Raw genomic sequence first — 24,642 nt, 5'->3', positions numbered from 1 at the left:
AAAATAATGTTTAAATTTGTGGATGAAAAATATTTTAAAATGTATAATTATTAATTAAATATAAAATATTGTTAAAATAATATTATAACATTAAAATATAAAAACATTTTATTTAAACAATGAAATTTTCTTTATTGAAAAACAATAATATTTTGTTGCTTTTGTAATTAAGCAAAAAAATCATAGTTCAAATGCAAATTTAATTTTACTATAAAATTGTCAAAGTATAAATTTTAAGAGAAAATATTTTCTACATTTACTGTAGATATTATCTCTCTACCGACATTAAATTTGAGGGAGAGAAATCATATTTTAATGGAAGAGAAAAATATGATGAGAGAGAAATGAAAATTTGTGTCTGAGACAAAGAGATAATTGTTGCAGTAAATACAAAATTCATTTCCCCAAATTTAAATCATGTTTGGAATGCCAAAATCAATTCTATAAATTATAAATATTTTTCCATACATGCTTTTAAATTAGTGATGACATTTCGTATAACGAGTTGTATTTATATTGAGTCAAAATTTGATATGAACACAAATATCCTTGACATGAATATCACATAGATTAAGATTTGTATCAAAACTTTTAAAACGAACATGATTTGCTATTTTGCATGAATAAATTATTAGTATTAAAACTTTTATTACGTAAATTGACACATATAAATAATGTGGAAAAAAATTAACGCAAGTTAATATTATATTTATGAATTGACATATAGCATGACACATGTCGTGTCAAAAGTTAGCACCTCTACTTTTAACTCCGAAGTCAATATTAATAATGTAAATTAGACACAAAAACAAAAGCAAGGAAATTTTATGATTATAATTTTTTTTTTTTTTTTTTTTAAATCTTGAATCTAAAAACTCATACGCTTATGCGCCTAAGTGCTGGAACAGTTACTTTCATCATTTCATGATGTACTTTTATCTGTATTAATTTTTTTTTTCACATGTGGTAAAATTATTTCTTATAACCTCATAAACGTTATTTTGGAATTTGAAGAAAAAAAAAATAAAAGACATGAAAACACGGACTATAAACTTGACGGACTCCAATAATTGTCCTTATTTATTTTTCTGTTGTATTTTTCTCCGCATGAGGTCTGTGTCATTTACAGATTTAGTCCTCGTGTAAACATTCTTTCCGTTTAGTTTATCCTAAAAGTGCCATTGCTCTTCTGTGCTGATTGGTTAGCCAAGTCTGCTCTTCACAAAGATACTGGATTATGGAGTCATAGAGTTATGCCGTTTCACCTTGCTCAGTTATTTGATTACGATCTTCAGGGAATCTCCTCTTGTAGGGATATAGACCCTGGATAGTTATTTTTTGTTTCTGGATGTTAGTTTGTTTTTGTTTGGGACTTCGCCCCTTAATGTTATATAAAAAAAAAAAAAAGTGCCATTGCAGATTACTAAAAAAAAAATTGCCAATGCAGTATTTACAATTGGTATGCATCTAAAAAAAAATTCAATAATAAAAACATGTATATAGTTACAGTAGTAATTTCTGCTGGAAAAAAGTCATAACAAATTCATCATAATTGTATACTGTTGGGATAACTTATTAAATGCAAAAATTAGTTATATTTGACATACGTTGACTCAAAGATTCCTTTTGGCTTAAAGAAAATCACAATAATTGTCGATATTGCGGAGACCAACATTGCTACCCTCTCTGCTATCAAGTATTAAGCACTGACACTTTAAAAATCTTGATATCTTATATCCGATATTTTTTATGATTTTGATACTCTTCGACACTCCAGCGCACGTTAGAGAAACTCAAAAAAAGATTCAAAGGTTGTGTTGCGTTGCGTTGCGTTTTTAGTTCTAACTATTAGATTCGTTGGATTACTATTACCATTTTATTGAATTTAATATGAATATTTGTGATATCTTATGTTTTCTTTGCAAAATTAATAGATATTATAAGTTTAGCTTTATTTTTTTGTTAAACTATTGAATATTAAATATAATATATGCAATATAAATTAAAAATATTATTTAATATGAAAACATGTCCTAACATATTAAAATCTAACATTTTTCAAAATTAATATATCTGAGTATTGTATTATGTTGTGTACCGTATCAAAATAGTGTTGCATAGTCTTTATGTATATTTATCATGGGATAACAACTTCTTCTATTGTACGAGAAATTGTTATCTTCCAAAGGACACAAAATTAGGAGACAGGAGATGAGAAGAGGTGAGACAAAAATAATAGAAGTGAAGGTCATTATTTAATGTATCTATAATACAAGCTCATTTTTGGTGGTCTGAGCCTTGGTGGGACTTGTCCAAAACTAGAAAAAAAAAAAAAGCCTGAAAAGAAATTTAAAAAAAAGATAAGGGTATAAATAAAAGAGAATTTTTCTTATTTTGGAAAAGGAGCATCCAATAAATCATGCACCGGGTGCATGTTAAAAAAATCCCTATAATATCATAGGATATTTGTCATGTCACATAAGAAATATAAAATCCATTTATCATTCATGCGCAGCCTCTTTTTTTCATCTTGGTGGTAAGATATTCGTGGACCTGATTTGTCCCAAGAAAAAGTATAATTAAGGTTGTAGAATAAATAAAAGGTTTAATATTTCTCGTTAAGAGATAATTTTATCTCGTATACATCAACATCAACAATATTTTTATCCCAAATTAATTGAGGTCGGTAGTAGATGAACCCAAATAAAAAATACAAAAAAGATGAAAAAAGAAACATAAAATAAAAATAAAAATAAATGAATAGAATAGTAATAATATATATATATATATATATATATATATATATATATATATATATATATAAGTAAAAAAAAAGGGAAAAGAAGAGGAGGGGGAAATGAAGGAGAAAAGGACTAAAAAGGGACCATCTGGAACATAGGAATAACAACGGGTCTAACCTTTCACCATGCTTATAGCTTTTCTCCATTCCGTTTTAAGGCATACCGTCCGCCAATCTATATCTCACTCTATTAAATCTTGTTTTACTACCTTCCCCCAAATAAGTTTCGGTCTACCTCTACTTTTTTTGTGTTGAGCTCTTGGTAACAAACTTTTGTTCTTACGGGAGCATCCAAAGGCCTTCTCATTACGTGCCCAAACCACCTCAATCTATGTTCTCTCATCTTCTCAGCCACCGGTAGTACTTCTACCTTTCGTCGAATATCTTTATTTCTTATCTTATCCATCCTCGTATAACCACACATTCACCTTAACATCCTCATTATCTTTGCTACTCCCATTTTACGCTCATGTTGCCTATGTGCTGGCCAGCATTCAGCTCCATATAACATTGGAAGTCTTACTGTTGTTCTATAGAATTTTTCTTTTAACTTAAAGGGGGTTTTGCGGTCACACAAAAACTCAGATGCACTACGCCATTTCATCCACCCTGCTTTGATTTTATAATTTACATCCTCATCAATCTCTCCACCTTTTTGCAAAATGAAGCTAAGTATCTAAAAACATCTTTCTTGGGTACTTCTTGACCACTTAGATGCACGGGATCTTGTAGCGACACCTATGTGGGGTCATGTGAGGATAAAAGAAAACAAAAAATTAAACATCACATACTTTTATGTGTATATAAGAAATAAATTTTATCTACTATAATATAAGAAATCTTAATTTAATAAATAAAAAGCAAAAATCAAAAGCCAACAGTTGATGGCATAATGGTAATGATCACGGAACCATGTCGACTAGAAGTGTGTGTATCCACAAGGTGAGGTCTATAAATGCTAAGTTAGTTTCTTCAAAGAGATCAAAGCATAGTAGGAGATAGAGTTCTCTCATTCTCATCTCAGAGAGGGAAAACCCTTCTTGATATTCCTTGTTTCCATCTAAGGGATCAAAAGGGTAAAGGGGAAAAAGGAAAAGAGAGAAAGGGAGAGAGAGGTTTGTGCTGTTGTTGAGTAAACAAAAGATAAATATGACTGTGGAAGAGGGAAGGGTCGTTAGTGAGGAATACACACAAGATGGAACCGTGAATCTTAAGGGGAAACCTATTCTTAGATCCAAAAGTGGTGGTTGGAAAGCTTGCTCCTTTGTAGTTGGTAATCTCTTTCTCTTTTTATTTTATAATTTTCATACTCTAATTACTCTACTGTGAAGTTCTTCTTTGAAACGTGTGGAAGGTTGATAACAAAAAGCACTTGATTTTTAATTAGTTCCCTTTGCTTATTAGACCCTTAAATAGACATTGTTCTTTGTTTGCCCCGTCTCCTAGGATGTGGTTAACTTACTATGCATAATTGATCCTGCCCCTTCTGCTTTGTGCCAGTCTCATATATTTTGTCATGTTAGCACACGTTTTCAAAACTATACCACAATTTTAAGATATATGTTTTGATCTGTAACTATTCGTCGTTTCTCAAAACTTTCTTCTTCGACTATTCGTATTCTGCAGCTCTCTGCAACTGCAAGATGTTGATGAGGAAAAAAAAAAATGGTTTTTATTTCTTGCTTTACTTTCAACCTTCATCCTGCACTTAGTATTAATTAACTGAGGAGTAAATTTCTGAAATTCATGGTGCAATTTTCCCCCTTGCTAAACTGGGCAGCATATGATGGTGCCTGCTAATTCAGTCCTTGCATACATATTTTCTTTAATTTGTTTGATGCGCATCATAGAAATATGGGTTTTATTAATCTCATGTTAAAGGAGATAGTTATCTCATGTCACAGAGATAAATTTGTGGGCTCCACCACCTGAAAAAAGAAAAGAAAAGAAAAGAAAAAGGTGGCACAGTTATCGAATGGTGTGTAGGAGATAAAATGTATCTTATGTAACATAAGAAAAGTTTTTCCCTAGAAATATATATATGAATTACTCCCACACTTTGTAACTCACTTTTCTCACATACTTAAACATTTAAAATGATTGCAATCAGCCCAAAACGACGTCGTTTTCAGATAAAAATCAAAATATTTTTATAATTTTAATTTATTTTTAAATTATAATAGTATTTATAATTATAATTTTTTAATATTTTAACACCAAAACAATATTATTTTGAGAATAAATGCAGATAATTTATCTGCAGTAATAACTGTAAAAACATTTTTATGATTTTTCAATCATTAGATTAGTTTTAATTGTTTTGTCTTATTAAAGCTTACTGGTTGAATTTCTTAAGCTAATGAAATATTGACATATCATCAATTCTTATTGAACAAAGTAATATTAAATACACCATCATATTAATTATGTGAAAGTACTTTATTAAGCATAATATATCCGAAATGAATTTACACTGAATTGATACAAAATCCAGGTTGTAATATTTTTTATTTAATTTTTTTTACGTTTTTTTTTTAAAGTAAAACAAATAATATCTTATTCTGGATCATGAAATATATACCACAATAGTTTGTAAGTTATATTTTCTCTTATTTTATAAGGCAAAAGCTTTTTGTTACAGCAAGAAGTACACAAAAAGATTTATTATTATTATTATTATTATTATTATTATTATTATTCAGTGATAGTGAAGATCTTATTTTAAATTTCTAATTGACTAAAGGCTTCAAATTGAATTGTCACCGATACATGTTTTTAAAATATATTATGACAAAATGTTCTTTTAAATTATATGTAATTGTGTGATTTTAAGACAAACAAAAGAATAATATAGTATTTTTTATTTAAATTTTAAATTTTTTAAAAATCATTCACTTTTTTTCTTATAATTTTCGTTGCTTATGATTTTTTCTCACTTAAAATAATATAATTTTATGTTCTTTAAAAAGACAAACATTAAACTTATATATTATAAGATAGGGAAATAATTATCTCATGTTACATGAGATAATTATCTTATGCAACAGAGACAAAGTAGTGGAGTCCACATTATTTTTTTACATGAGATAATTATCTTATGCAACATGAGATTAATAGATTCCTATATAGGAAATGTGTTTCTTATGTTACATAAGACAATTTGTTTCATGCAATACACAAAAAATGGATGAAATCCACCTTTTTTGTTTCTCTCTCTTCTTCAAAGTGGATCATACATGTTTGTTATATGTTGCATGAGACAAATATATATATATATATATATATATATATATATATATAGGAAAAAATATTTTTCCGGCAACTTGAGATAAGTTTATCTCCGGCCACCCTAAAACTACGTCGTTTTCTTTATATTTCTTTATAAGCCGATATATATATATATATAGGAGAGAGATCTTTTGACTCTAGAGTAAGACTTACAATTCTTACTCCTCATCTCAACCGTTGATTTCCGTTCATCGGTTGAGATAGATAACAGTTAGATGGACAGAAACCAATGGTTGAGATGAGGAGTAAGAGTTATCAGTCTAGTCAAAAGATCCCTCCTTATATATATATATATATATATAGGTAGGATCCTTTGACACTAGTGTCAAATTTGAAGTTTGACACCTCATCTGAGAGCCATTAGATCAAAAAAGATCAATGGTGTCACATGCTTACAAATCAGAGTCATTTTTTGATCTAATGGCTCTCAGATGAGGTGTCAAATTTTAAATTTGACACTGGTGTCAAAGTATCCTACCTCGTGTATATATATATATATATATATATATATATATATAACAGATTTTATCCTAGCCTACACAAACCGCATATCAAAACATAACCGCTTCTGTAACCAAAAAAAAAAAAAAGCGCACAACCGCTTCATGTCTAAGTCAACAGTTAAAGAGCTTCAATGTCATTAATATACATGACGTGTAAAAAATCGACAAAAAAGTTTAAATTATTAAGTGAATTAATTTTTATTATTTTATATTATACAAACCTTTTTGACGGAAGCGTTGATTTGTTTTGGTTGAATACATGGATATACTGCAGTGTACGAGATATTCGAAAGGATGGCTTATTATGGGATATCATCAAATTTGATCCTGTATCTGACAAAAAAGCTTCACCAAGGCACAGTAACCTCTGCAAATAATGTCACTAATTGGGTTGGCACCATTTGGATTACACCCATATTAGGTGCCTACGTTGCTGACGCTCACTTAGGCCGCTATTGGACATTTGTCATTGCCTCTACCATTTATCTCTCGGTAAGTCTGTCAATACCATACTATTTCTATAACTTTCTTTTTATGAAAATTTTCCTCATAAGAATTTTTTAATTCACTCATTTTTAATGTAATTTAACTTATCACCTGTAATATAGAAAAATAAAAAGTGGAGACCATGTAAAAAGAGAAGTTGGGAATTTCAATTAAGAGGAAAACAATTGAAGAGTTGTTTTCCCCAATTTATTTATGGAAAATTATTTTCTTATTATAGAAAAAATATTATTTCATATAATAAAAATAAAATATAAATAGAATCTATAAATATATAAGAGAAATAAAACACAGAGATAGGATTCACCTCTATTGTATTGAAACTTTGTCAAATCTAACCTTTTATTTATATAGGTAACCATCTAATAATTCGTTGATACATCAGTCAAACAGTTTGACTTCTCGTATTATTGTTATTTTCTTAATAACAATTTTAAAACAATTTGCCACAAATAATTAGATCCTTGCATTGGATTTAGTCAGCAAATGAGAACATCTAGAATGTCCAGATAGGCCTTATCCACCACCCTCGAGTGCCCCTTACCTTGCCCCGTCCCACATGGGTGAGCGTGAGTTTGAGATTAATTCGGTTTGCCGCATCATATATCTTACATTTAATTTTGTTATTAATAAATTATATTATTTTGGTTTTTGTTTTAATTTTATATTTATATGAGATAGCTAATTACTTTTAGTCAGGATAAAGACATTTATTGTATGAATTTAAAAATATTTATGAGTTTGGACGAAATGAGAACAAGTTTTGATATTTTTCTTATAAAACGGGTGTGAACTTTATTTCTTAAAGTCAAACCGTTCCAACCACTGTCAGTGCATTTCAACTCCTAACTCCCACGTGTTAGACAGGGAGGGACAAGATTAGCCAAAATCTTTGGTCCATGTACCCTAGTTTTGAATAAATAAATATAATGATTATATAGACTTTGATCTTAACCTTTTAAGTCGGCATATTTTGACCACGATAATGATTCTATTAATTTGACGGTGAAACGAATATAATGTATATTATTTTAAATGACATAAATTTATCTCATTTTAAGAGAGAAATAGATATAAAAAAGTGATATTTATATTTTTTTTCTTTATTTTTTAGTGGGATTCATATCTTTTTGTGTCTCTTTCTTAAAAAGATCTAAATTTGTATCATTTAAAAGGACACACACTTTTCTCACTAATTATTGTGAGTTTAATTTTTCTGTATTATCAATTATTTTTTATAATATCTTTCAACTTTATAATAATGCTTTATTAATAAATTTATGAATTCAATATCTCTCGTATAGTAGGAGATAATTAATTTTATCTCTTATTCACTTAAAAGTATATAAGTATAATTTTTTTTCTTTTTTTTCTCTACACATGATCTCACATGAGCTTCACATAATTTTATGTGTGAATAGGAAATAATTTTATTTCTTAAGAAACATCAAATTACTTATATTAACAATTATGTAAAATGTCAAATTTATCAAATTATATAAGAATAAATAATTAAATATAAATGTAAAACTTATTTACTTAATCAAAATTTAATGCATTATATAAATGTTCCAGAAGTCTACATTTTTTTTTTCATAATGCTTGTTTGTTTGTATATATATAATATGTAGCTATCATAAACTTTATTCCTTTTATAAATAAAGACCATTCTTTTATTAAATGGAGTCTCATATAAATTAATAAGAAAAGTTCTTATACAGAGCGCATAATGTAATTTATGCACTAGATTAATTAAAATGGTTTAGAATGTTGAACTTCCACGTCCTATCATATAGTATATGTCCATTGCTGATTAATGTGCACAAAAATCTGTCATTAAATAACCAACCACCTAAAGCTAGTAGGGTAACACTTTTTTTTTTTTTTTTTGGGTAAGCAGTAGGGTAACACTTTCAACCTTTCTGTATTGAAGAATTTCCAACCTTTTTGACTGTAATATTGCTATTAGGATAAGTCTAAAGTAGCTATCGGTGGACCAATAATGCACTAATTGGTGATACAAGACAAACAAAAGAATCTCGAACCATACCCCGTGATCATATGGAACATAACCTTGACTTTTTAGGGTGGATCAATTATGAGAGTTGTTATATTATTTTAATAAGTATTAAGATGAGTTGTGAAATATTTATTAATTGATAATTTTATAATAAATATCATGTAAAAAATGCGCAGGAGTAATGCTTATAGATAATTATATATTTTTCCTTTTTATTAAAAAAATCGAAAGTCATTCCATAAATTTCATTTTAATTTATTGTTGTATTACTTTTTTATGTTATTTTTATTATCATTTGTTGATCATTAGTTGAAAAGTTTGATATCTTATTGTAATTAAATTATTTATTAAATCTAATAATATATAACACTCACAATAGATTAGAATTGAATTTTTTTTAATTATGATTTCTAGAAAAGGTATGTCTTTGGCAGAATTTAAATAGAATTTGCCGATATAAATAGGGGAAAAAGTTGTTTGTCATTTTAAATGACACTTATTGTATCTTTTTACTCTTACAGAGAGGTGAGACTTATCTTTAAATTTTTTTCCATCCATTTTTTTTTTATTATCTATTTCTTTGTCTCATTTAAAATGATATAATTTTATATTCTTTAAAATAATAGATATTTTTTTATAAATATAGCGAAAGTATTGAAATTTGACCCGTGACAGTGCTGTCTCAGAAAAAGACACTAAGGTAGTAGGAAAGTGTCACGGTCAGTTTGTGTTCACAATAAGGAATCCTTAGTGGACCGCGCTTTTCATGGTTGAATGTTCCTGCAGCCAAAATATGGTTCTAACTTCTAAGGTCCAATTACAGGTTAGCATGTTTTTGTCCTTACATGCAATAAAAATTTCAAGGTAGGAACATGGTGCGTGTGTGGACCTAATGGGTTCAAGCACAATAAGGACAGGTAGCAAGTTGTATAGAAGAATCTAATAGCAGAAACAAAATTGTCTATTCAGACTTCCCAAGTTAAAGTAAAATTACTTGGGCAACGTTTAGAAGTTGAATAATAGAATAAAGTGAAAATGGGATACCTGTTTTTTATATACTTTCTATATATTTATCGTTCCAAGTAATTATGATATAATTTTCATTCTAATCTTCTATTTTTCACATACTCGACAAATCAACTGATATATCGGGATGAACTTTTTAAAAAATAAAATAAAATAAAAATAAAAATAAAAATCTATACAACTAAATTCATTTCAACCAGTGTTGTGTATCTTATAATTCATTTCCTTTTTTTGGGGGAGTGTGGTGTTGGGAATTTATACATTATGTAGTTATCCACATCGAAATCAATCCTGTCATGACTGGTTTAATTACTGTATGTTCAAATTTCAATGTCCTTTATCATGTGGTAGTATATGATACATTATAGTAATAAACTAGTTACATTGATAATAAATTGGAATTTAATTAATATGATTATTTATAAGATAATGAATTAGGGTAAGGAGTCCACGGGTTTTGACTCATTTGTTTTTGTTTCTTCTTAAACGAAAAGACAATTTAGCATCTCGAGGATTGGAATTCATGAGAAGGGAGCTCCTATGCTTTACTTGCTTGCAATAATCTTCCTTAAACTATATATTTGGGTTGAGTTTTCCTCCCCAATTTTTGTTCTTTACCTCTAACCAACTTCACAATTTTTATATGCATACAGAAAAAGGCATTGTAGAATAACCTCATAACACAGTTATCCAGGTAGAGATATTAAAGACACAGTTAGACCAATGTAAAATAGATTTTATTACTTCCATAATCTTAATCGGTTCGATAACTTGTTGGACAAGAAATTCATGGTTATGCAAACTGTTTCGTGTTTAAAAAGAATTGTCATGTTAATTCTCTGGCAGGGTATGTCTCTGCTTACACTAGCAGTGTCCCTTCCTAGCCTAAAGCCACCTCAATGCTCTGTAGCGGATGTGACAAAATGCAAGAAAGCCTCCACGCTACAGCTAGCTGTGTTCTATGGTGCACTTTACACTCTAGCTGTGGGAACTGGTGGAACTAAGCCCAACATCTCCACCATTGGAGCTGACCAATTTGATGATTTTCACCCTAAAGAGAAGTCACATAAGCTCTCCTTCTTCAATTGGTGGATGTTCAGCATCTTCTTTGGAACCCTCTTTGCAAACACTGTTCTAGTGTATATCCAAGATAATGTGGGATGGACTCTTGGGTATGCTCTTCCAACTCTTGGTCTTGCAGTATCAATCATGATATTCTTGGCAGGCACACCCTTCTATAGACACAAATTGCCTGCAGGGAGTACCTTCACTAGAATGGCTAGGGTCATAGTTGCTGCTTTAAGGAAATGGGAAGTGCCTATTCCTCGTGACCCTAAAGAATTATTTGAACTTGATATGGAAGGGTATGCAAAGAAAGGCAGTTACAGAATTGATAGCACTCCAACATTGAGGTATAAAATTCTATTCTACTTTCTACTCCACTTGATGTTTGTAGTTTTACTATGCAATTATCATGTGTTTGTAAAAACATATACATGTATTTATATATATATATATGCAGGTTCCTCGACAAGGCCTGTGTCAAAACAGATTCAAGTACTAGTCCATGGATGCTATGCACTGTTACCCAAGTAGAGGAGACAAAACAAATGCTAAGGATGATTCCCATCTTGGTTGCTACATTTGTTCCTAGTACAATGATGGCTCAGATAAATACCCTTTTTGTAAAGCAAGGAACTACCCTTGACAGACACATTGGGAGCTTCAAAATTCCCGCAGCAAGTTTAGCTGCATTTGTTACTTTGTCCTTGCTTATCTGTGTTGTGCTCTATGACCGTTTCTTTGTCAAGATTATGCAGAGGTTTACCAAGAACCCCAGAGGGATTACACTTCTTCAAAGAATGGGAATTGGTCTTGTAATTCACACAATGATTATGATAATTGCATCTGGTACTGAAAGTTATAGACTTAGAGTGGCAAGAGAACATGGGTTGGTTGAAAGTGGAGGACAGGTTCCTTTGAGCATATTCATTTTGCTTCCTCAGTTTATAATTATGGGAACAGCTGATGCTTTCTTAGAGGTTGCAAAAATTGAGTTTTTCTATGACCAGGCACCAGAAAACATGAAGAGCCTTGGGACTTCATATTCCTCAACTACCTTAGCCTTTGGCAATTTCATAAGTTCCTTTCTTCTCACAACCGTATCACACATCACTAAGGAACATGGTCACAAAGGGTGGATTTTGAACAATCTCAATGATTCTCGTCTTGATTACTACTATGCATTCTTCGCAGTACTAAACTTCCTGAACCTCATCTTCTTCGTGATTGTCTCAAGATTCTATGTATATAAGGCTGAAGTTTCAGATTCCATAGAAGTGCTAGCAAAAGAACTGAAGGAAAAGAAAGAGTCTTATCTAACGGAAGAAGATTAGGATATATGAATTTCAAAACTGCTATACTTAGAACTTTGGATTGCCAAAGAACTATATTTATAATATATAGGTTTTGGTACTTGGATTAGCGCGTGATCATTTTTCCTTATCCTGTGCGGCTGTTGAGAAATGGCACGCGCGTCTCGAAAGGAATGTAACCTCTTTGAAGGTGTTTTTTTTTCCTTTTTTCGTTTTTAATCCTTTTAGGCCAATGCAGCTTTTTTATCAGGAAATTGTAAAATAAAAGGTTGATGGAAAAAAAATCTGTCAGGTTAGATTTTTATTTTCATTGCTCTATACAAACTGCTATAATATGAAGAAAGTATGGTGGGAAATCAGATGTTACAAAGATTGGAAAGTTTAGTACTAATTTAACTGTTAAACTAAATTCAGGCAGTTGGAAAATCTTGTTCCGGAAAAATAAAAAACTTTGAGAAACTGGTTTTGTGAAAAAGGGTGCTTATTTTTGTTTTGTAAATTCTGTTTTGTAGAAATTAACGTATAGAAGGACTTTTTTCTGAGTAAGGGTTCGGGTGAAATTTCAGATGTACACTAAATTCGGTCTATTTTGGCTTTGTCCACCAGGATCCATTATATCAGTTTGTGTTACTTCTTCAATTTTCCCTTCCACCTGCAATAAAAAGAAAAATCTCCCCGTTAAACCCGATCAGCGAGTGTGGGGTGGAGGTAATCCTTGTACGCAGCATTACCCTTGCATAATTGCAAAGAAGCTATTTCCTGGATTCGAACATTGGTAAGTATATTAGTTCCAGAAGAATTCTAGTCTTTAGTACTTAGTAGTATCTTTTACCGAATTTGAAAGAAAAAGGCAAGAACAACTGAATGTTTTTGTCATCCCAAAAGGTATGATTACTTGAAGATGTGATATCCTCTGCAATTTCTGGCTCCATATTCTTGATCTTCCATGCTGGAGAAAAAAACATATCAAGTTGAAAATACTTGCTATAAGTGAGGGAAATGATAATTAGCTGTGCTTGATTTGAATGCTTCTGACAGCATGAGATACTTAAATATTGTCCTGCGGTGCTATTATGTTCATTCACTTAAAAGCCTTACTAATGTGTGGGTAAGTCCACGGTTAATTATGAACCTCCACAAAAGTCGAGCCACAAATAACATATACATTAGAAAGACATTCATTTTACCAGAGTTCCATTGTTACATAGTGGAAGTTAGATACTCACAAGCTGCAAAAAGGCATTTCTTAACAAAATTGCTTCGCTTTTCTGCCATTTTGGTTCCTCATTATATTGATATTACTTTTCCCTTTTTAGTTGCCACTAAAATTTGAGCCTACTTGTTTAATGTTGGGATCATACTTGTTTTATGTATCTTCCAGGTACAATTACTATATTATTTGGAGTTAGTGAGAGTGAAGGCTCAGTCATCATGCTTGCAACGTATGCCTGTGCCTCAGTTTAACTCACTCTATGGTGCTCATTCTTCATGTGGCTTGTATTATAGTTGTCTTGTGATTCCCTTTTTTGTGATGTTTCATTGTCAATTTTGTTAGAGCAATGCATATAATGATCTTAGAGATGCTTACTTATAGAAAACTAAGAGGATTTGAATATGTTGTTATATTTAATGAAATGGCTGATAGCCAATATATACACAAGTCGGTTATACAGAATCAAGGAGGATCAACTAGAATAAAGTATACTGTTCAACAAACTATACATGGAATAATAACAAACTATTCTTGCTAAAAACTAGGACTTAGTTGCTAAAGGATAAGATCAAAGGTGATCTTCTCCTAACACGCCCCCTCAAGTTGGAGCATGAAGTGACGAAATGCCCAACTTGCTGCGAAGAAAACTGAATTGCTTCATGCCAAGCGGTTTGGTAAATATGTCTGCGAGTTGTTGATCTGTACGAACGTAGGTAGTAGTGATTGTATTGTTGAGAACATGATCGCGTACAAAATGACAATCAATCTCTATATGTTTGGTACGTTCGTGGAAAACTGGATTAGCAGCTATTTGCATGGCAGATTGGTTATCACAGTGCAACTGCATAGGGTGTGAATGTGGAACATCAAGCGAGTCCAGAAACGATTTGATCCATAACAACTCAGCTGTAGCTGCTGCCATTGAACGATACTCAGCTTCAGCGGAGGAGCGAGACACTGTGGGTTGCTTCTTTGTTTTCCAAGAGATAGGAGAAGTACCCAACATGATAAAATAACCAGTAACTGATCGACGGGTGAGTGGACAGCTAGCCCAATCCGAATCAGAATATCCACGAAGAAGGAGATCATTGTCGGATCGAAGGAGTAAACCTTGGCCAGGATCAGTTTTGATGTACCTTAAAACGCGGATGACAGCATCATATTGAGCAATAGTAGGATTTTGCATGAACTGGGAAAGAACATGGACGGAGTAACTTAACTCAGGTCTAGTAATTGTCAAGTAAACCAAACGTCCTATGAGTCTTCTGTAACGTGCGGGATCCGAGAATGGAGGACTTTCTGTAACTGCAAGCTTATGATTTGTTTCGAGAGGGAAGGCACATGGTTTGCATGCAAGGAGACCAGCGTCTTCCAATATGTCGAGAGCGTACTTTCGTTGGCTCAGAAAAAGACCTGATGGACCGTGAGCTATTTCGATGCCAAGAAAATATTTAAGAATCCCCAAATCCTTGATGTGAAAGCATGACTGGAGAAAGACCTTGACATCGGTGCATAAGGCATCATTGTCGCCCGTTAGAATAATGTCATCAACGTAGATGAGAAGAGCAACAAAGTGGCCATCTTTGTGTAAGGTAAATAGGGTGTAATCTGCCTTGGATTGGATGAAGCCATATGATTCAATGGAAGACCGCAACTTAGCAAACCAATTGCGAGGGGACTGCCGCAAACCGTAGAGAGATTTACGTAAGCGACATACTTGATGTGGTTTGTGATGATTGAAACCTTGTGGAACGCGCATGTAAACTTCTTCGGTAAGGTCTCCGTGTAGAAAGGCATTCGTAACATCCAACTGGTATAGGTGCCATGATTTGGCAGCAGCTACCGCAAGAAGTGTTCGGACACTCACCATTTTGGCTACAGGAGCATTCGAAATCTTGGAGATATGATGGAGGACGGCGAGAACGGTGACCACGTCCCAAAGGTGCAGATGGATGTGTGACTTCTGGGGGCTGTTCTTGTCGGATAGAAAGCTCATTGGAGACAGTAGGGGCAGATTCGGGCTGAGCCTGTTCAACAGGGAGAGTGTCTTCAATTAAAGGGACAGGGTTGGTAACAACTTGGGAATCAAAGGATGGGCTTTGTGGAGCAAGGGTTGGTTCGGGTGATATGGGGTTATGGGGGTTTGGGTCGTGAGGAATATCAGTGGTAGGAATGACTGTGGTTGGTGCAAAAGGAAAGGTGTTCTCTTCAAATACCACGTCTTTGGATACAAAAACAGTATGTGTTTCAAGGTTATAAAGCCTCCAACCCTTTTTGCCAAAAGGATATCCCAGGAACAGACACCGAGTTGATCGAGCTGCAAACTTTTCCAACGGTTTGGGACGTGGATGAGCATGGCAAAGACATCCGAATATGAGAATATGATCATAGCTGGGTGTGCGGTTGAAAAGACATTCATATGGTGTTTTTCCTTGGAGAAGAGGAGTGGGGGTTCTATTAATTAAATGTACCGCAGTTAGAACACATTCACCCCAAAACTCGATAGGAAGACTAGCTTGAAAGCGTAATGCTCTTGCAACATTCAAAATATGTCTATGTTTCCGTTCAACACGACCATTCTGCTGTGGTGTGTCTACACATGATGTTTGATGTATAATTCCCATATCGGAATAAACCTTGCGGAGATTATGAGCACAAAATTCTGATCCATTGTCGGAGCGTATTATTTTGACCATGGTATTAAACTGATTACGTACCATGAGAAGAAATCGAGTTAAGTATTGGAACGTTTCAGACTTGGTGGTCATTAAATAAACCCAGACGTTTCTGCTATAATCATCCACAATTGTTAAAAAATATCTTGCACCGATTAGAGAGGTAGTTTGATATGGACCCCAGATATCGCAGTGAATAAGATCAAAGCATGCAGTAGTTTTATTAATGCTAATAGGGAATACAGTACGAGTTTGTTGTGCGGGTAGGCAAATGTCACAAACTGAAGGAGAATGACCCCTATTTTTATTCACTGTAACAAAAGGAAGAAAGCTTAAAAACTGAAATGAAGGGTGACCCAATCGACGGTGCCAAACATCTGCATTCTGTTGAGTGTGAGCCGCACATGCAGTAGAGATGGATTTGTTGTTGGATGAGTCATGCACATAAACACCAGCTTGCAATCTACCCAGTCCAGTCTTGATCCTCGTTATGGGGTCCTGCAATTCACAGCCATTGTGAGTAAAAGAAATGATGCAATTTGTATCAGCAAGTAATTGAGCAACTGATATGAGGTTGCATTGTAATTTGGGAACATATAACACATTCTGAAGAGAAATATGAGATGTCAACTTGAGACTGCCACTGTGATTGGAAACAAGTTGATCACCATCAGGTAAACCTATTGTAGTGGGTGGAATAGATGTAACATTGGAGATTAAATGGAGGTTCCTTGTCATGTGTTGAGAAGCGCCACTATCCACCAACCAGGCTCTGATACCATATAGAAAACTAAGAGGATTTGAATATGTTGTTATATTTAATGAAATGGCTGATAGCCAATATATACACAAGTCGGTTATACAGAATCAAGGAGGATCAACTAGAATAAAGTATACTGTTCAACAAACTATACATGGAATAATAACAAACTATTCTTGCTAAAAACTAGGACTTAGTTGCTAAAGGATAAGATCAAAGATGATCTTCTCCTAACATTACTCTACGTTAAAACCAAAATATATTGGACAGGGCGAAGGTATATGTAAAGATATGTTCTATGTACAAGTGCAAAAAAGCATTTAGAGTGTAACTTCTTTCTAGTTTTTCACATAAGGAGATAAAAAAGAGAGGTACAAAAGCCTTGTATTGAGGCTCCATCATAATTTGTGGAGTTTTATTCAAAATATTTTTCTATCTTTCCTTTGAGGTGATCTTGATATCTGAAAAAAAATGAGTGAATTCATTTACTCCCTCCCCATATATGATGTAATTTCTGTATTTTTTAACAGAACATTTCAGGATACATTTAACAAATGATTTTAACATTCAAAAAAAAAAAAAAAAAAACAAAAAATACAGGAACACGTCGTATAAATGATACAAATAGAAATCGAACGTGCCTTATATGAGTAAAAGTTTATCGTGCACACACTGACTCGCATCATTTTGTACAAATGATTTTAACTTATGTTGGGCTGTTGTTTCGTTGGGCCCTTTATATCTTTTAATATAGGTCCAAATCAGTATGAAAAATAAATAAGAATGCAAAATTTAAATAAAATAAAACTAATAAGTGTATTTTTTTTATTTTACGAATATTTTAAATTCCAGTAAAATATATACAATTAACTAGAAGAAAAATTTTAAATTGAAAAATTTTAAATTTTAAATGAAATATGTATAATAATTTAGGGTTTAATATTTTTGTTTGTGTTGTAGACATTTTTTTTTGTCACACTCACATAAAAATAAGTAGATCTAAGTAACTAACCTTTTTTCTCTGGCTTCTCTTTGTAACGAGACTAATTCACTTTTATATAACTTGTATTAGAGAAAACTTTTTTGCAGGAAAAGCAAAAATATTATTCTCAATAATTTAAGTAAAATATAATTAATGAGTATATCAAAACAAATTTAAATTATAAAAAACAATAATAATTTTAAAAAACTGAATTTAAATTTTAAATTAAGAGAAATTAAAAATGACATGTGCTAATTTTTAACCAAAAGTAAATTAAAAGATTTATTAAGAATTAATAGTGTTATGATTGTAATGGTAACAAAGAAAGTAAAAAATATAAGAAGTACGTAAGAAATATGGGAAGAGTTATGTTTACAAATTTTTTATTTATAAATCTTACAAACTACATTATGTACTCCTGAAAGTAGACTTCATTAAGAATATACTCTCGGGAGTACATAATGTAATTTGTAAGAGTTTGTAAACAAAAAAAATTGTAAATATAACTTATCCCAAGAAATATAATAACGTATTCCATTGAATTAATTTTAATTTATTATATAATCAATATTATATTGGTCCTCTATTAATAATATCGTAAAGTATTCTTTTAATGTCAATAAATATTATCAAAGAGATTCTTCAAATTTCGTTGAATTAATTATTTAATAGATAAAATGATAAAATTAATTAGGATCAATTTAATGCGTCCAAAAAAAAGCACAAAAATTTATGTTAATTGTCTTTTGAGAACAAAATGGTTCTGTTTCACTGGTGGAGGGAAGGAGGGAAACGACAATGCCAAGATTAAAAAAGGTAAAAAATGATGAGAAAAGAAAAAAAATTAAGGAAAATGCATTTAGCCATTATAATTTGGGTTTTTGTTTTTTTAAATATCACAAGTAAATTTAAAATTATCTTAATTTATACCTAAATTTTAAGTGTTATTTGAATATATCTTCTCATTTTATTGATTCATTTTTAAAAATTAAATCTAAACAAAAAAATCCCTGGCCAATTATTATTAATTCAACTAATAAAAAGTTTATTCTCTTATAATATGAATTTAATAATATTTAAATCGAATAAAATTGAATTAGATAAAAAATAAATAATTAAATTCTTTTTCAGCACCTTTGAGGCTATGAGTGTGTTATGATTGACCAAAATCATAGGTGTTTAATGATCTGTCGTGGGTAGAAGACCCATCTGGCAGCAACCTTTTAAGCCACGTTGCATGATCCTTGCAATTAAGGTATGGTTTCAATTTCCTCTCTCTCTTCATCTTAATTTTGTAAGGGTAATATTTATTTCAAATCACATAATATAGAAAATTATTCCTACACACTCAATCAAAAGGTGAAATCCATCAGAAAAGAGAAAAAGAAAAATCAAATTAGCTTTATTATAGATGTAAGTCTAGGAGACAGTTTCATTTTCCTATCACATAAGACAATTATTTCTCCTTTTATAATGGGTTTCATTTCGTAAAGAGTTATTGGCAGCGAAAAAATATATATAATATTTTGAGTATATATAGTTGTAATCGAAATCTTATTTTTCTTTCTTCACCATGTTAGACAATAATTCTGAGTAAAGAATTTTTTTTTTCAACTTTAAAAATATAATTATCTATTTCTAAAAATATATAATTATATCTTTAAAGCCGAAGATAAATCCCAGCAATAAAATGATTCCCCTTTTGTAATTGTCGCACACTCCGTGTTCGTATGGGTTTTTTTTGACTATTTTGTCCTTCATTAATTAATTAATAATTATTTTGTCTCTTATTCAAAATTATCTACTAATCTGTCTCTCTTTAATTGATTAACTTAAAAATTTAATCTATTAAATGGTCAAAACTAAAAAAAAATGATTGACTTGAAAATTTAATCGATTAAATATTCCTCTTAATCGAGTAAATCTTGTTTGAGCACTTAAATACCCATGTGAATTGCCTCACAGCATCTGCAGTTCCTTGGAACCAATTATTTCCAGCCTCTGCGGGTGTTTGAGTAGCCGTCAGAACCTGTTTGGCATTTAGGTTGATTTAATAAATCATCGTGAATAGAAACAAACTTGAAATTGGTCAACAAGATATTGACGTGATGATGATGCATACCTCCACAAATCCATCCCCAAAGCTGATACGATTTCCATTTCATTTGCAACTCTGGCTTCTCTCATGCTATTTTCCTTATCTCCCTTGACATAGAAGTAACAAACTTAGTTTTCCTTCTTTACCGCTCCATGTTTTGTTCTTGTTAGTTCATCCCTTGAGGAATTTTTCCTTTAGAAAATATAAATTACAAAATAAAATAAAGGAAAAAAATGATTCGGGAACTGGAACAACAGCAGGAAAGTTACAGGTCCAAACTATTCCATTTCAAAAGGATATTTGAGAACACAGGGAGGCATACAGAGAGTTTGAGCATTGAGAGTGCTCAAACAAGATTTAATTGATCAAATCTTCAAGTCAATCATTTTTTTTTCAGTTTTAACTATTTAATCTATTAAATCTTCAAGTTAATCGATTAAAGAGGGATAGATTAGTAGATAATTTTAAATAAGGGACAAAATAATTATTAATTAATTAATGAAAGGTAAAAGGGTCAAAAAGACGTTCGTATGGTGTGAACTCTTAACTTTGTATTTCAAAATGAAAGGTTAGAGTATTATTATATTAATTTTTAAAACTTTTTTTATCAACAAAATAGTTTTTTAAATATTTAAAATATTATTATGGTTATTTTTAAAAGACTTTTTATTGAATTATTTTTAAAAAGTTTAACTATATTTATTTTTATAGAAAACTAAAACAATGACAAAAGAAGACCAATTTAACAATACAAAATAACAAATTTAGTGGCTAACTAAATCTTTAATAAATATCAAATGTATTTCATCCTCTCCAGTATTATTTTTAGAAGAAATTTAAAATTTTAATTTTTGATCCACCTCGAACATGATTGTGGTTTATATATAAAAAAAAAATCTTTAATAAACTGATTTCATGACAAAAAGTTCATTCTAATTCTTACACGACGAAGCAAAAGGTTTATTTTTTATAATGCACCTATATCTTGTTATTCCAACCCAATTAGAAAAAAGATCTTGTTTTTTCTTGCACTGCCATAGCGAAACATGATATGTCTTCGAATAAATTAATTCAAACAAATTATAAGTAGAGAGATACCCGAAGAAGGCCCTAGTCAGCAAAATGGTGTGGTGCCCAGAACTAAGTAGCTCAATAGATATTTGGGGATAAAACAACTCTCGTTAATTAACAGGGAAAAAATATTAATTACTCAAATTATAACTATATCATTTCCATCATTTAAAAGGTTCTTGTCCAATGTTCTTTACAATAATTGCTGTTTTGTGTGTCATAAGTAATGTAATTCTCCGGAATAAGCTAGAAATCTATTCTTTCTCTTTCTTTCTTGCTTTATGTTTATTAGTTTGCCTTTTGTTTAATACATTGGAGATGGAGTCTGAGGTTTCACACATTCATATTATGTTACTTAGTCTAGTATAGTTTGCCACAAACATAAGAGCAGTTAGCTACATGCATGAAGTTTATCAATTTTTTAAAATTTCTATACAATATTATATGGATAAAGTGTGTGTCATTTTAAATGATGTAAAGTTGTGTCATTTTAAATGATGTAAAATTGTGTCATTTTAAGAGAGAGAAAGAGATAGATAAAAGAGGAAAGAGAGTTGACAAAAAAAATAAAGGTATGGGTCCCACCTCTTTGTAAGAGTGAAAGGATATAAGTTGTGTCATTTGAAAAGATAAACATTTTTCCCATAACATATTTGCCTTGTAAACTGCCTTTTAAGCCTCTCTACCTTCTTAGGAATTGTGACTCTCAGGTATCGAAGTCACATAAGTAATTTGGTCGCATATATATAGTGTTATCCCGTCCCTTTTTTTTTGTCCGTAATTATGATGGAATTTTTTCGGTCACAAAAGACCGTCGATAAACAAGACTTTTCTAATAGTCGAAGATGTACGTAATGTGGTATTCGAAATTAAAATAAGAAACAACAATACGAAAAAGGTGAATAAACACTAATTTTAAGACAAATTTTGCGCCCACTATTTACTTTTGAGTTATGGTAAATTGCCTGTCATAATAATTCAATTACCTAGATATTATTAGCCAGTAATTTGAACAATTTCCTTTCCAATAACTATCTTAAATGATATTTGAGAAGATAAGAAGTGAATGATTCAAAAGGATGATATATCATGCAATTGACCTGTATACATATTTTGTTTCAGAAAGTATTCAACGATAATGTACGTTTGGGTTTATGAAGCTCTTATTTATATTACTGTTGTGCTATATTGTGCTTTGCTGATAAATTTAATTGAAATACACACTTTACAAAAAATAATAACGTTTCAATTAATTATAATAAAAATATAATATTTAAGCCACTTAATTAATTGTCCTAATTGTCCTATTTCTTTATTAACAGTGTATTCACATTGTAACTTTTTTTTTCCCGTCGCTGTTATAAGCTATTTATACAATTATTTTTTAAATATTCATATTTTATGGACAGTAGGATATGATCTTGGATATTACAAATTACATAGCATAAAATTTTTAATTTTGAAGCATAATATTAATTTTAAGATTTGCAAACATTTGATTTTGTCAAGTGGAAATTATTATTTACACAAAAGGAAAGTACCCCAAACCTTTTCTTTTTCTATAAACCATTTTCAACCGATTATACTATAACTTTAACCTTGAGCTTTCAAAATAAGCAGACAACCATTAAGTGGAAGGGGTTGGAATGGTAATAACGAACATGTAATGTGTTGATCATCTGCACATGCATGGTCATAGGTTTGAACCTTAAGAATGAAAACTTGTCTAGACTTAATTAAGTTCTAAGTTAGCGAAAACATCATCTAACAAAAATACCAAAAAAAAAAAAAGTACAAAACTTAATTAAACATTTAGGAAACTTACATGTAACCCAACTACCCTTATAATCGAATCCAAGCCATGTGTTTATCGTGAACTAAATTAATATGAAAAATTGAACCAACTCTTAATATCAATTTACCTCTACACATTGGACCTCGCCTTTCATCCCGTTCATGTCCTTTGAAATACATAAGTCATTGAACTTGTTCATTCAGTGTAGGAGAAAGAAGTAGCTGATATACATTATATCATCTTTTAAATGGCCTTTCAACAATTTTTTTTTTCTACATACAGACAATTTGCCTGTGAAACGTAAAGGGCGCTTTGATATATTTAGAAGCCGGTTTTACATAGAACTCAAATCCTATAAAGTTTAAAAGCACCTAGTTAAGCAATCCTTATAGCTTTGAATAGTATAAAAGATTCAAAACTATCATTTTTCTTTTTATTATTTTTATTTACCCAGTCGCCCTCTAATTTGTCTTTGTAATATTACCACAAAAAGTTTTGGTAACAAGTCAATGATGAAACCCACGTGATACTGATCACGTTTGATTTACTGAGTTGTATTCATCAATATCTTAATCCATGTGCTATTTATCCCCTTTAGTTTCCCCCCCTTTTTTTAAAAAAAAATCTGGTCTACAATGCCTCCTATATAACGAAAAGAATTCTGAATAAATATTTTCTCTAATCATTCTTTTGAAATGAATTTTTACCTAAGCAATTCTCTTCAACAAAATCTCACACCAGCACAAGTTCTTCTCATATTGTTCCCTTGTACAATAATGTGGACTTATGAGCTCTATATATTTCGGTTACATTTACCCAATAATTTGCTCAAAAAGCAGTTTTATCAAAAAAAAAAAAAAAAAAACTAACAGCGATTCAAGTGCATTTAATCATTTTGAGACCAAAAAAAGTAAATCGTATTTTTATTCATTGAACAATTTAACCTATTATCAACTTTAAAAGCATTCTAATGAAAACATAAGGTAAATTCTACCCTTAAGTGCCTGAAAATTAAATGATAAATTTGACATTGATGATTAGAGTGTGTGTAGGATGGAATGTCATGCGTATACGACCTATGCCTATCTCTGCCTTCTTAGGCTTCCCTATTATATGTAATTTCAAATTTGGCAAATTAAAATTCTTGAGGTACTTCAATTCTACCCTATTAAATGCAAAACTATTCGGTGACGCCAGCCATGGCATGTGCAATACGATTCATATACTCAATTACAGTATCTAATCTATGAATCAAAATCAATCTTGTGAGAAATCAACATTAATATTAGTATATATGAATTAATCATGATTTGGATGCATAATGAACAAAAATCAGGAACATGTTCTTACTGCAAACCTCAATTCCAATTCCCTAACGTAATATATATGACACTAACTATATCGTCTTAAAAAGTGAACTTTTTTGCGTGAACAGAAACATAGGAAAGGCAAGTCAAGTACAAGATCGTTAATTTTAAATAGCACTATTATATCTTATAAATTATAATTAAAATCCGAAGCAAATAAATTTA

General features: G+C 31.0%; 1 protein-coding gene across 2 annotated transcripts; it reads left to right on the top strand.

Moving 5' to 3' along the window:
• Positions 1–3,753: 3,753 nt before the first annotated feature.
• Positions 3,754–13,994, top strand: LOC133313826 (protein NRT1/ PTR FAMILY 5.2-like). Of its 2 annotated transcripts, XR_009751860.1 has the most exons (6): positions 3,754–4,073; positions 6,866–7,083; positions 10,988–11,553; positions 11,664–12,706; positions 13,123–13,291; positions 13,898–13,994. XR_009751860.1 is itself a non-coding variant. In XM_061515228.1 (4 exons), the coding sequence occupies exons 1-4, from the start codon at positions 3,950–3,952 to the stop codon at positions 12,535–12,537; spliced, it is 1,782 nt and encodes a 593-aa protein (XP_061371212.1). In that variant the 5' UTR covers positions 3,754–3,949; the 3' UTR covers positions 12,538–12,821. The 2 variants fall into 2 exon arrangements, 1 of the variants encoding a protein (XP_061371212.1); XM_061515228.1 differs by lacking the exons at positions 13,123–13,291; positions 13,898–13,994 and having other exon boundaries at positions 11,664–12,821.
• The last annotated feature ends 10,648 nt before the right edge of the window (positions 13,995–24,642 follow it).

Source organism: Gastrolobium bilobum, unplaced genomic scaffold (assembly GCF_033153095.1).
Source record: "Gastrolobium bilobum isolate Gb01-03AN ecotype WA unplaced genomic scaffold, APGP_CSIRO_Gbil_v1 utg11969, whole genome shotgun sequence".
In the NCBI taxonomy this organism is placed as follows: Eukaryota; Viridiplantae; Streptophyta; class Magnoliopsida; order Fabales; family Fabaceae; genus Gastrolobium; species Gastrolobium bilobum.
Note: the sequence above shows the minus strand (reverse complement) of the source record. Positions and strands in the feature narration are given on the sequence as shown.

Coding starts and splice junctions, on each gene's coding strand:
- LOC133313826 (XM_061515228.1), top strand. CDS start 3,950: ATGACTGTGGAAGAGGGAAGGGTCGTTAGTGAGGAATACACACAAGAT. Junction 7,084..10,987: donor CCTCTACCATTTATCTCTCG/GTAAGTCTGTCA, acceptor ATTCTCTGGCAG/GGTATGTCTCTGCTTACACT. Junction 11,554..11,663: donor GATAGCACTCCAACATTGAG/GTATAAAATTCT, acceptor ATATATATGCAG/GTTCCTCGACAAGGCCTGTG.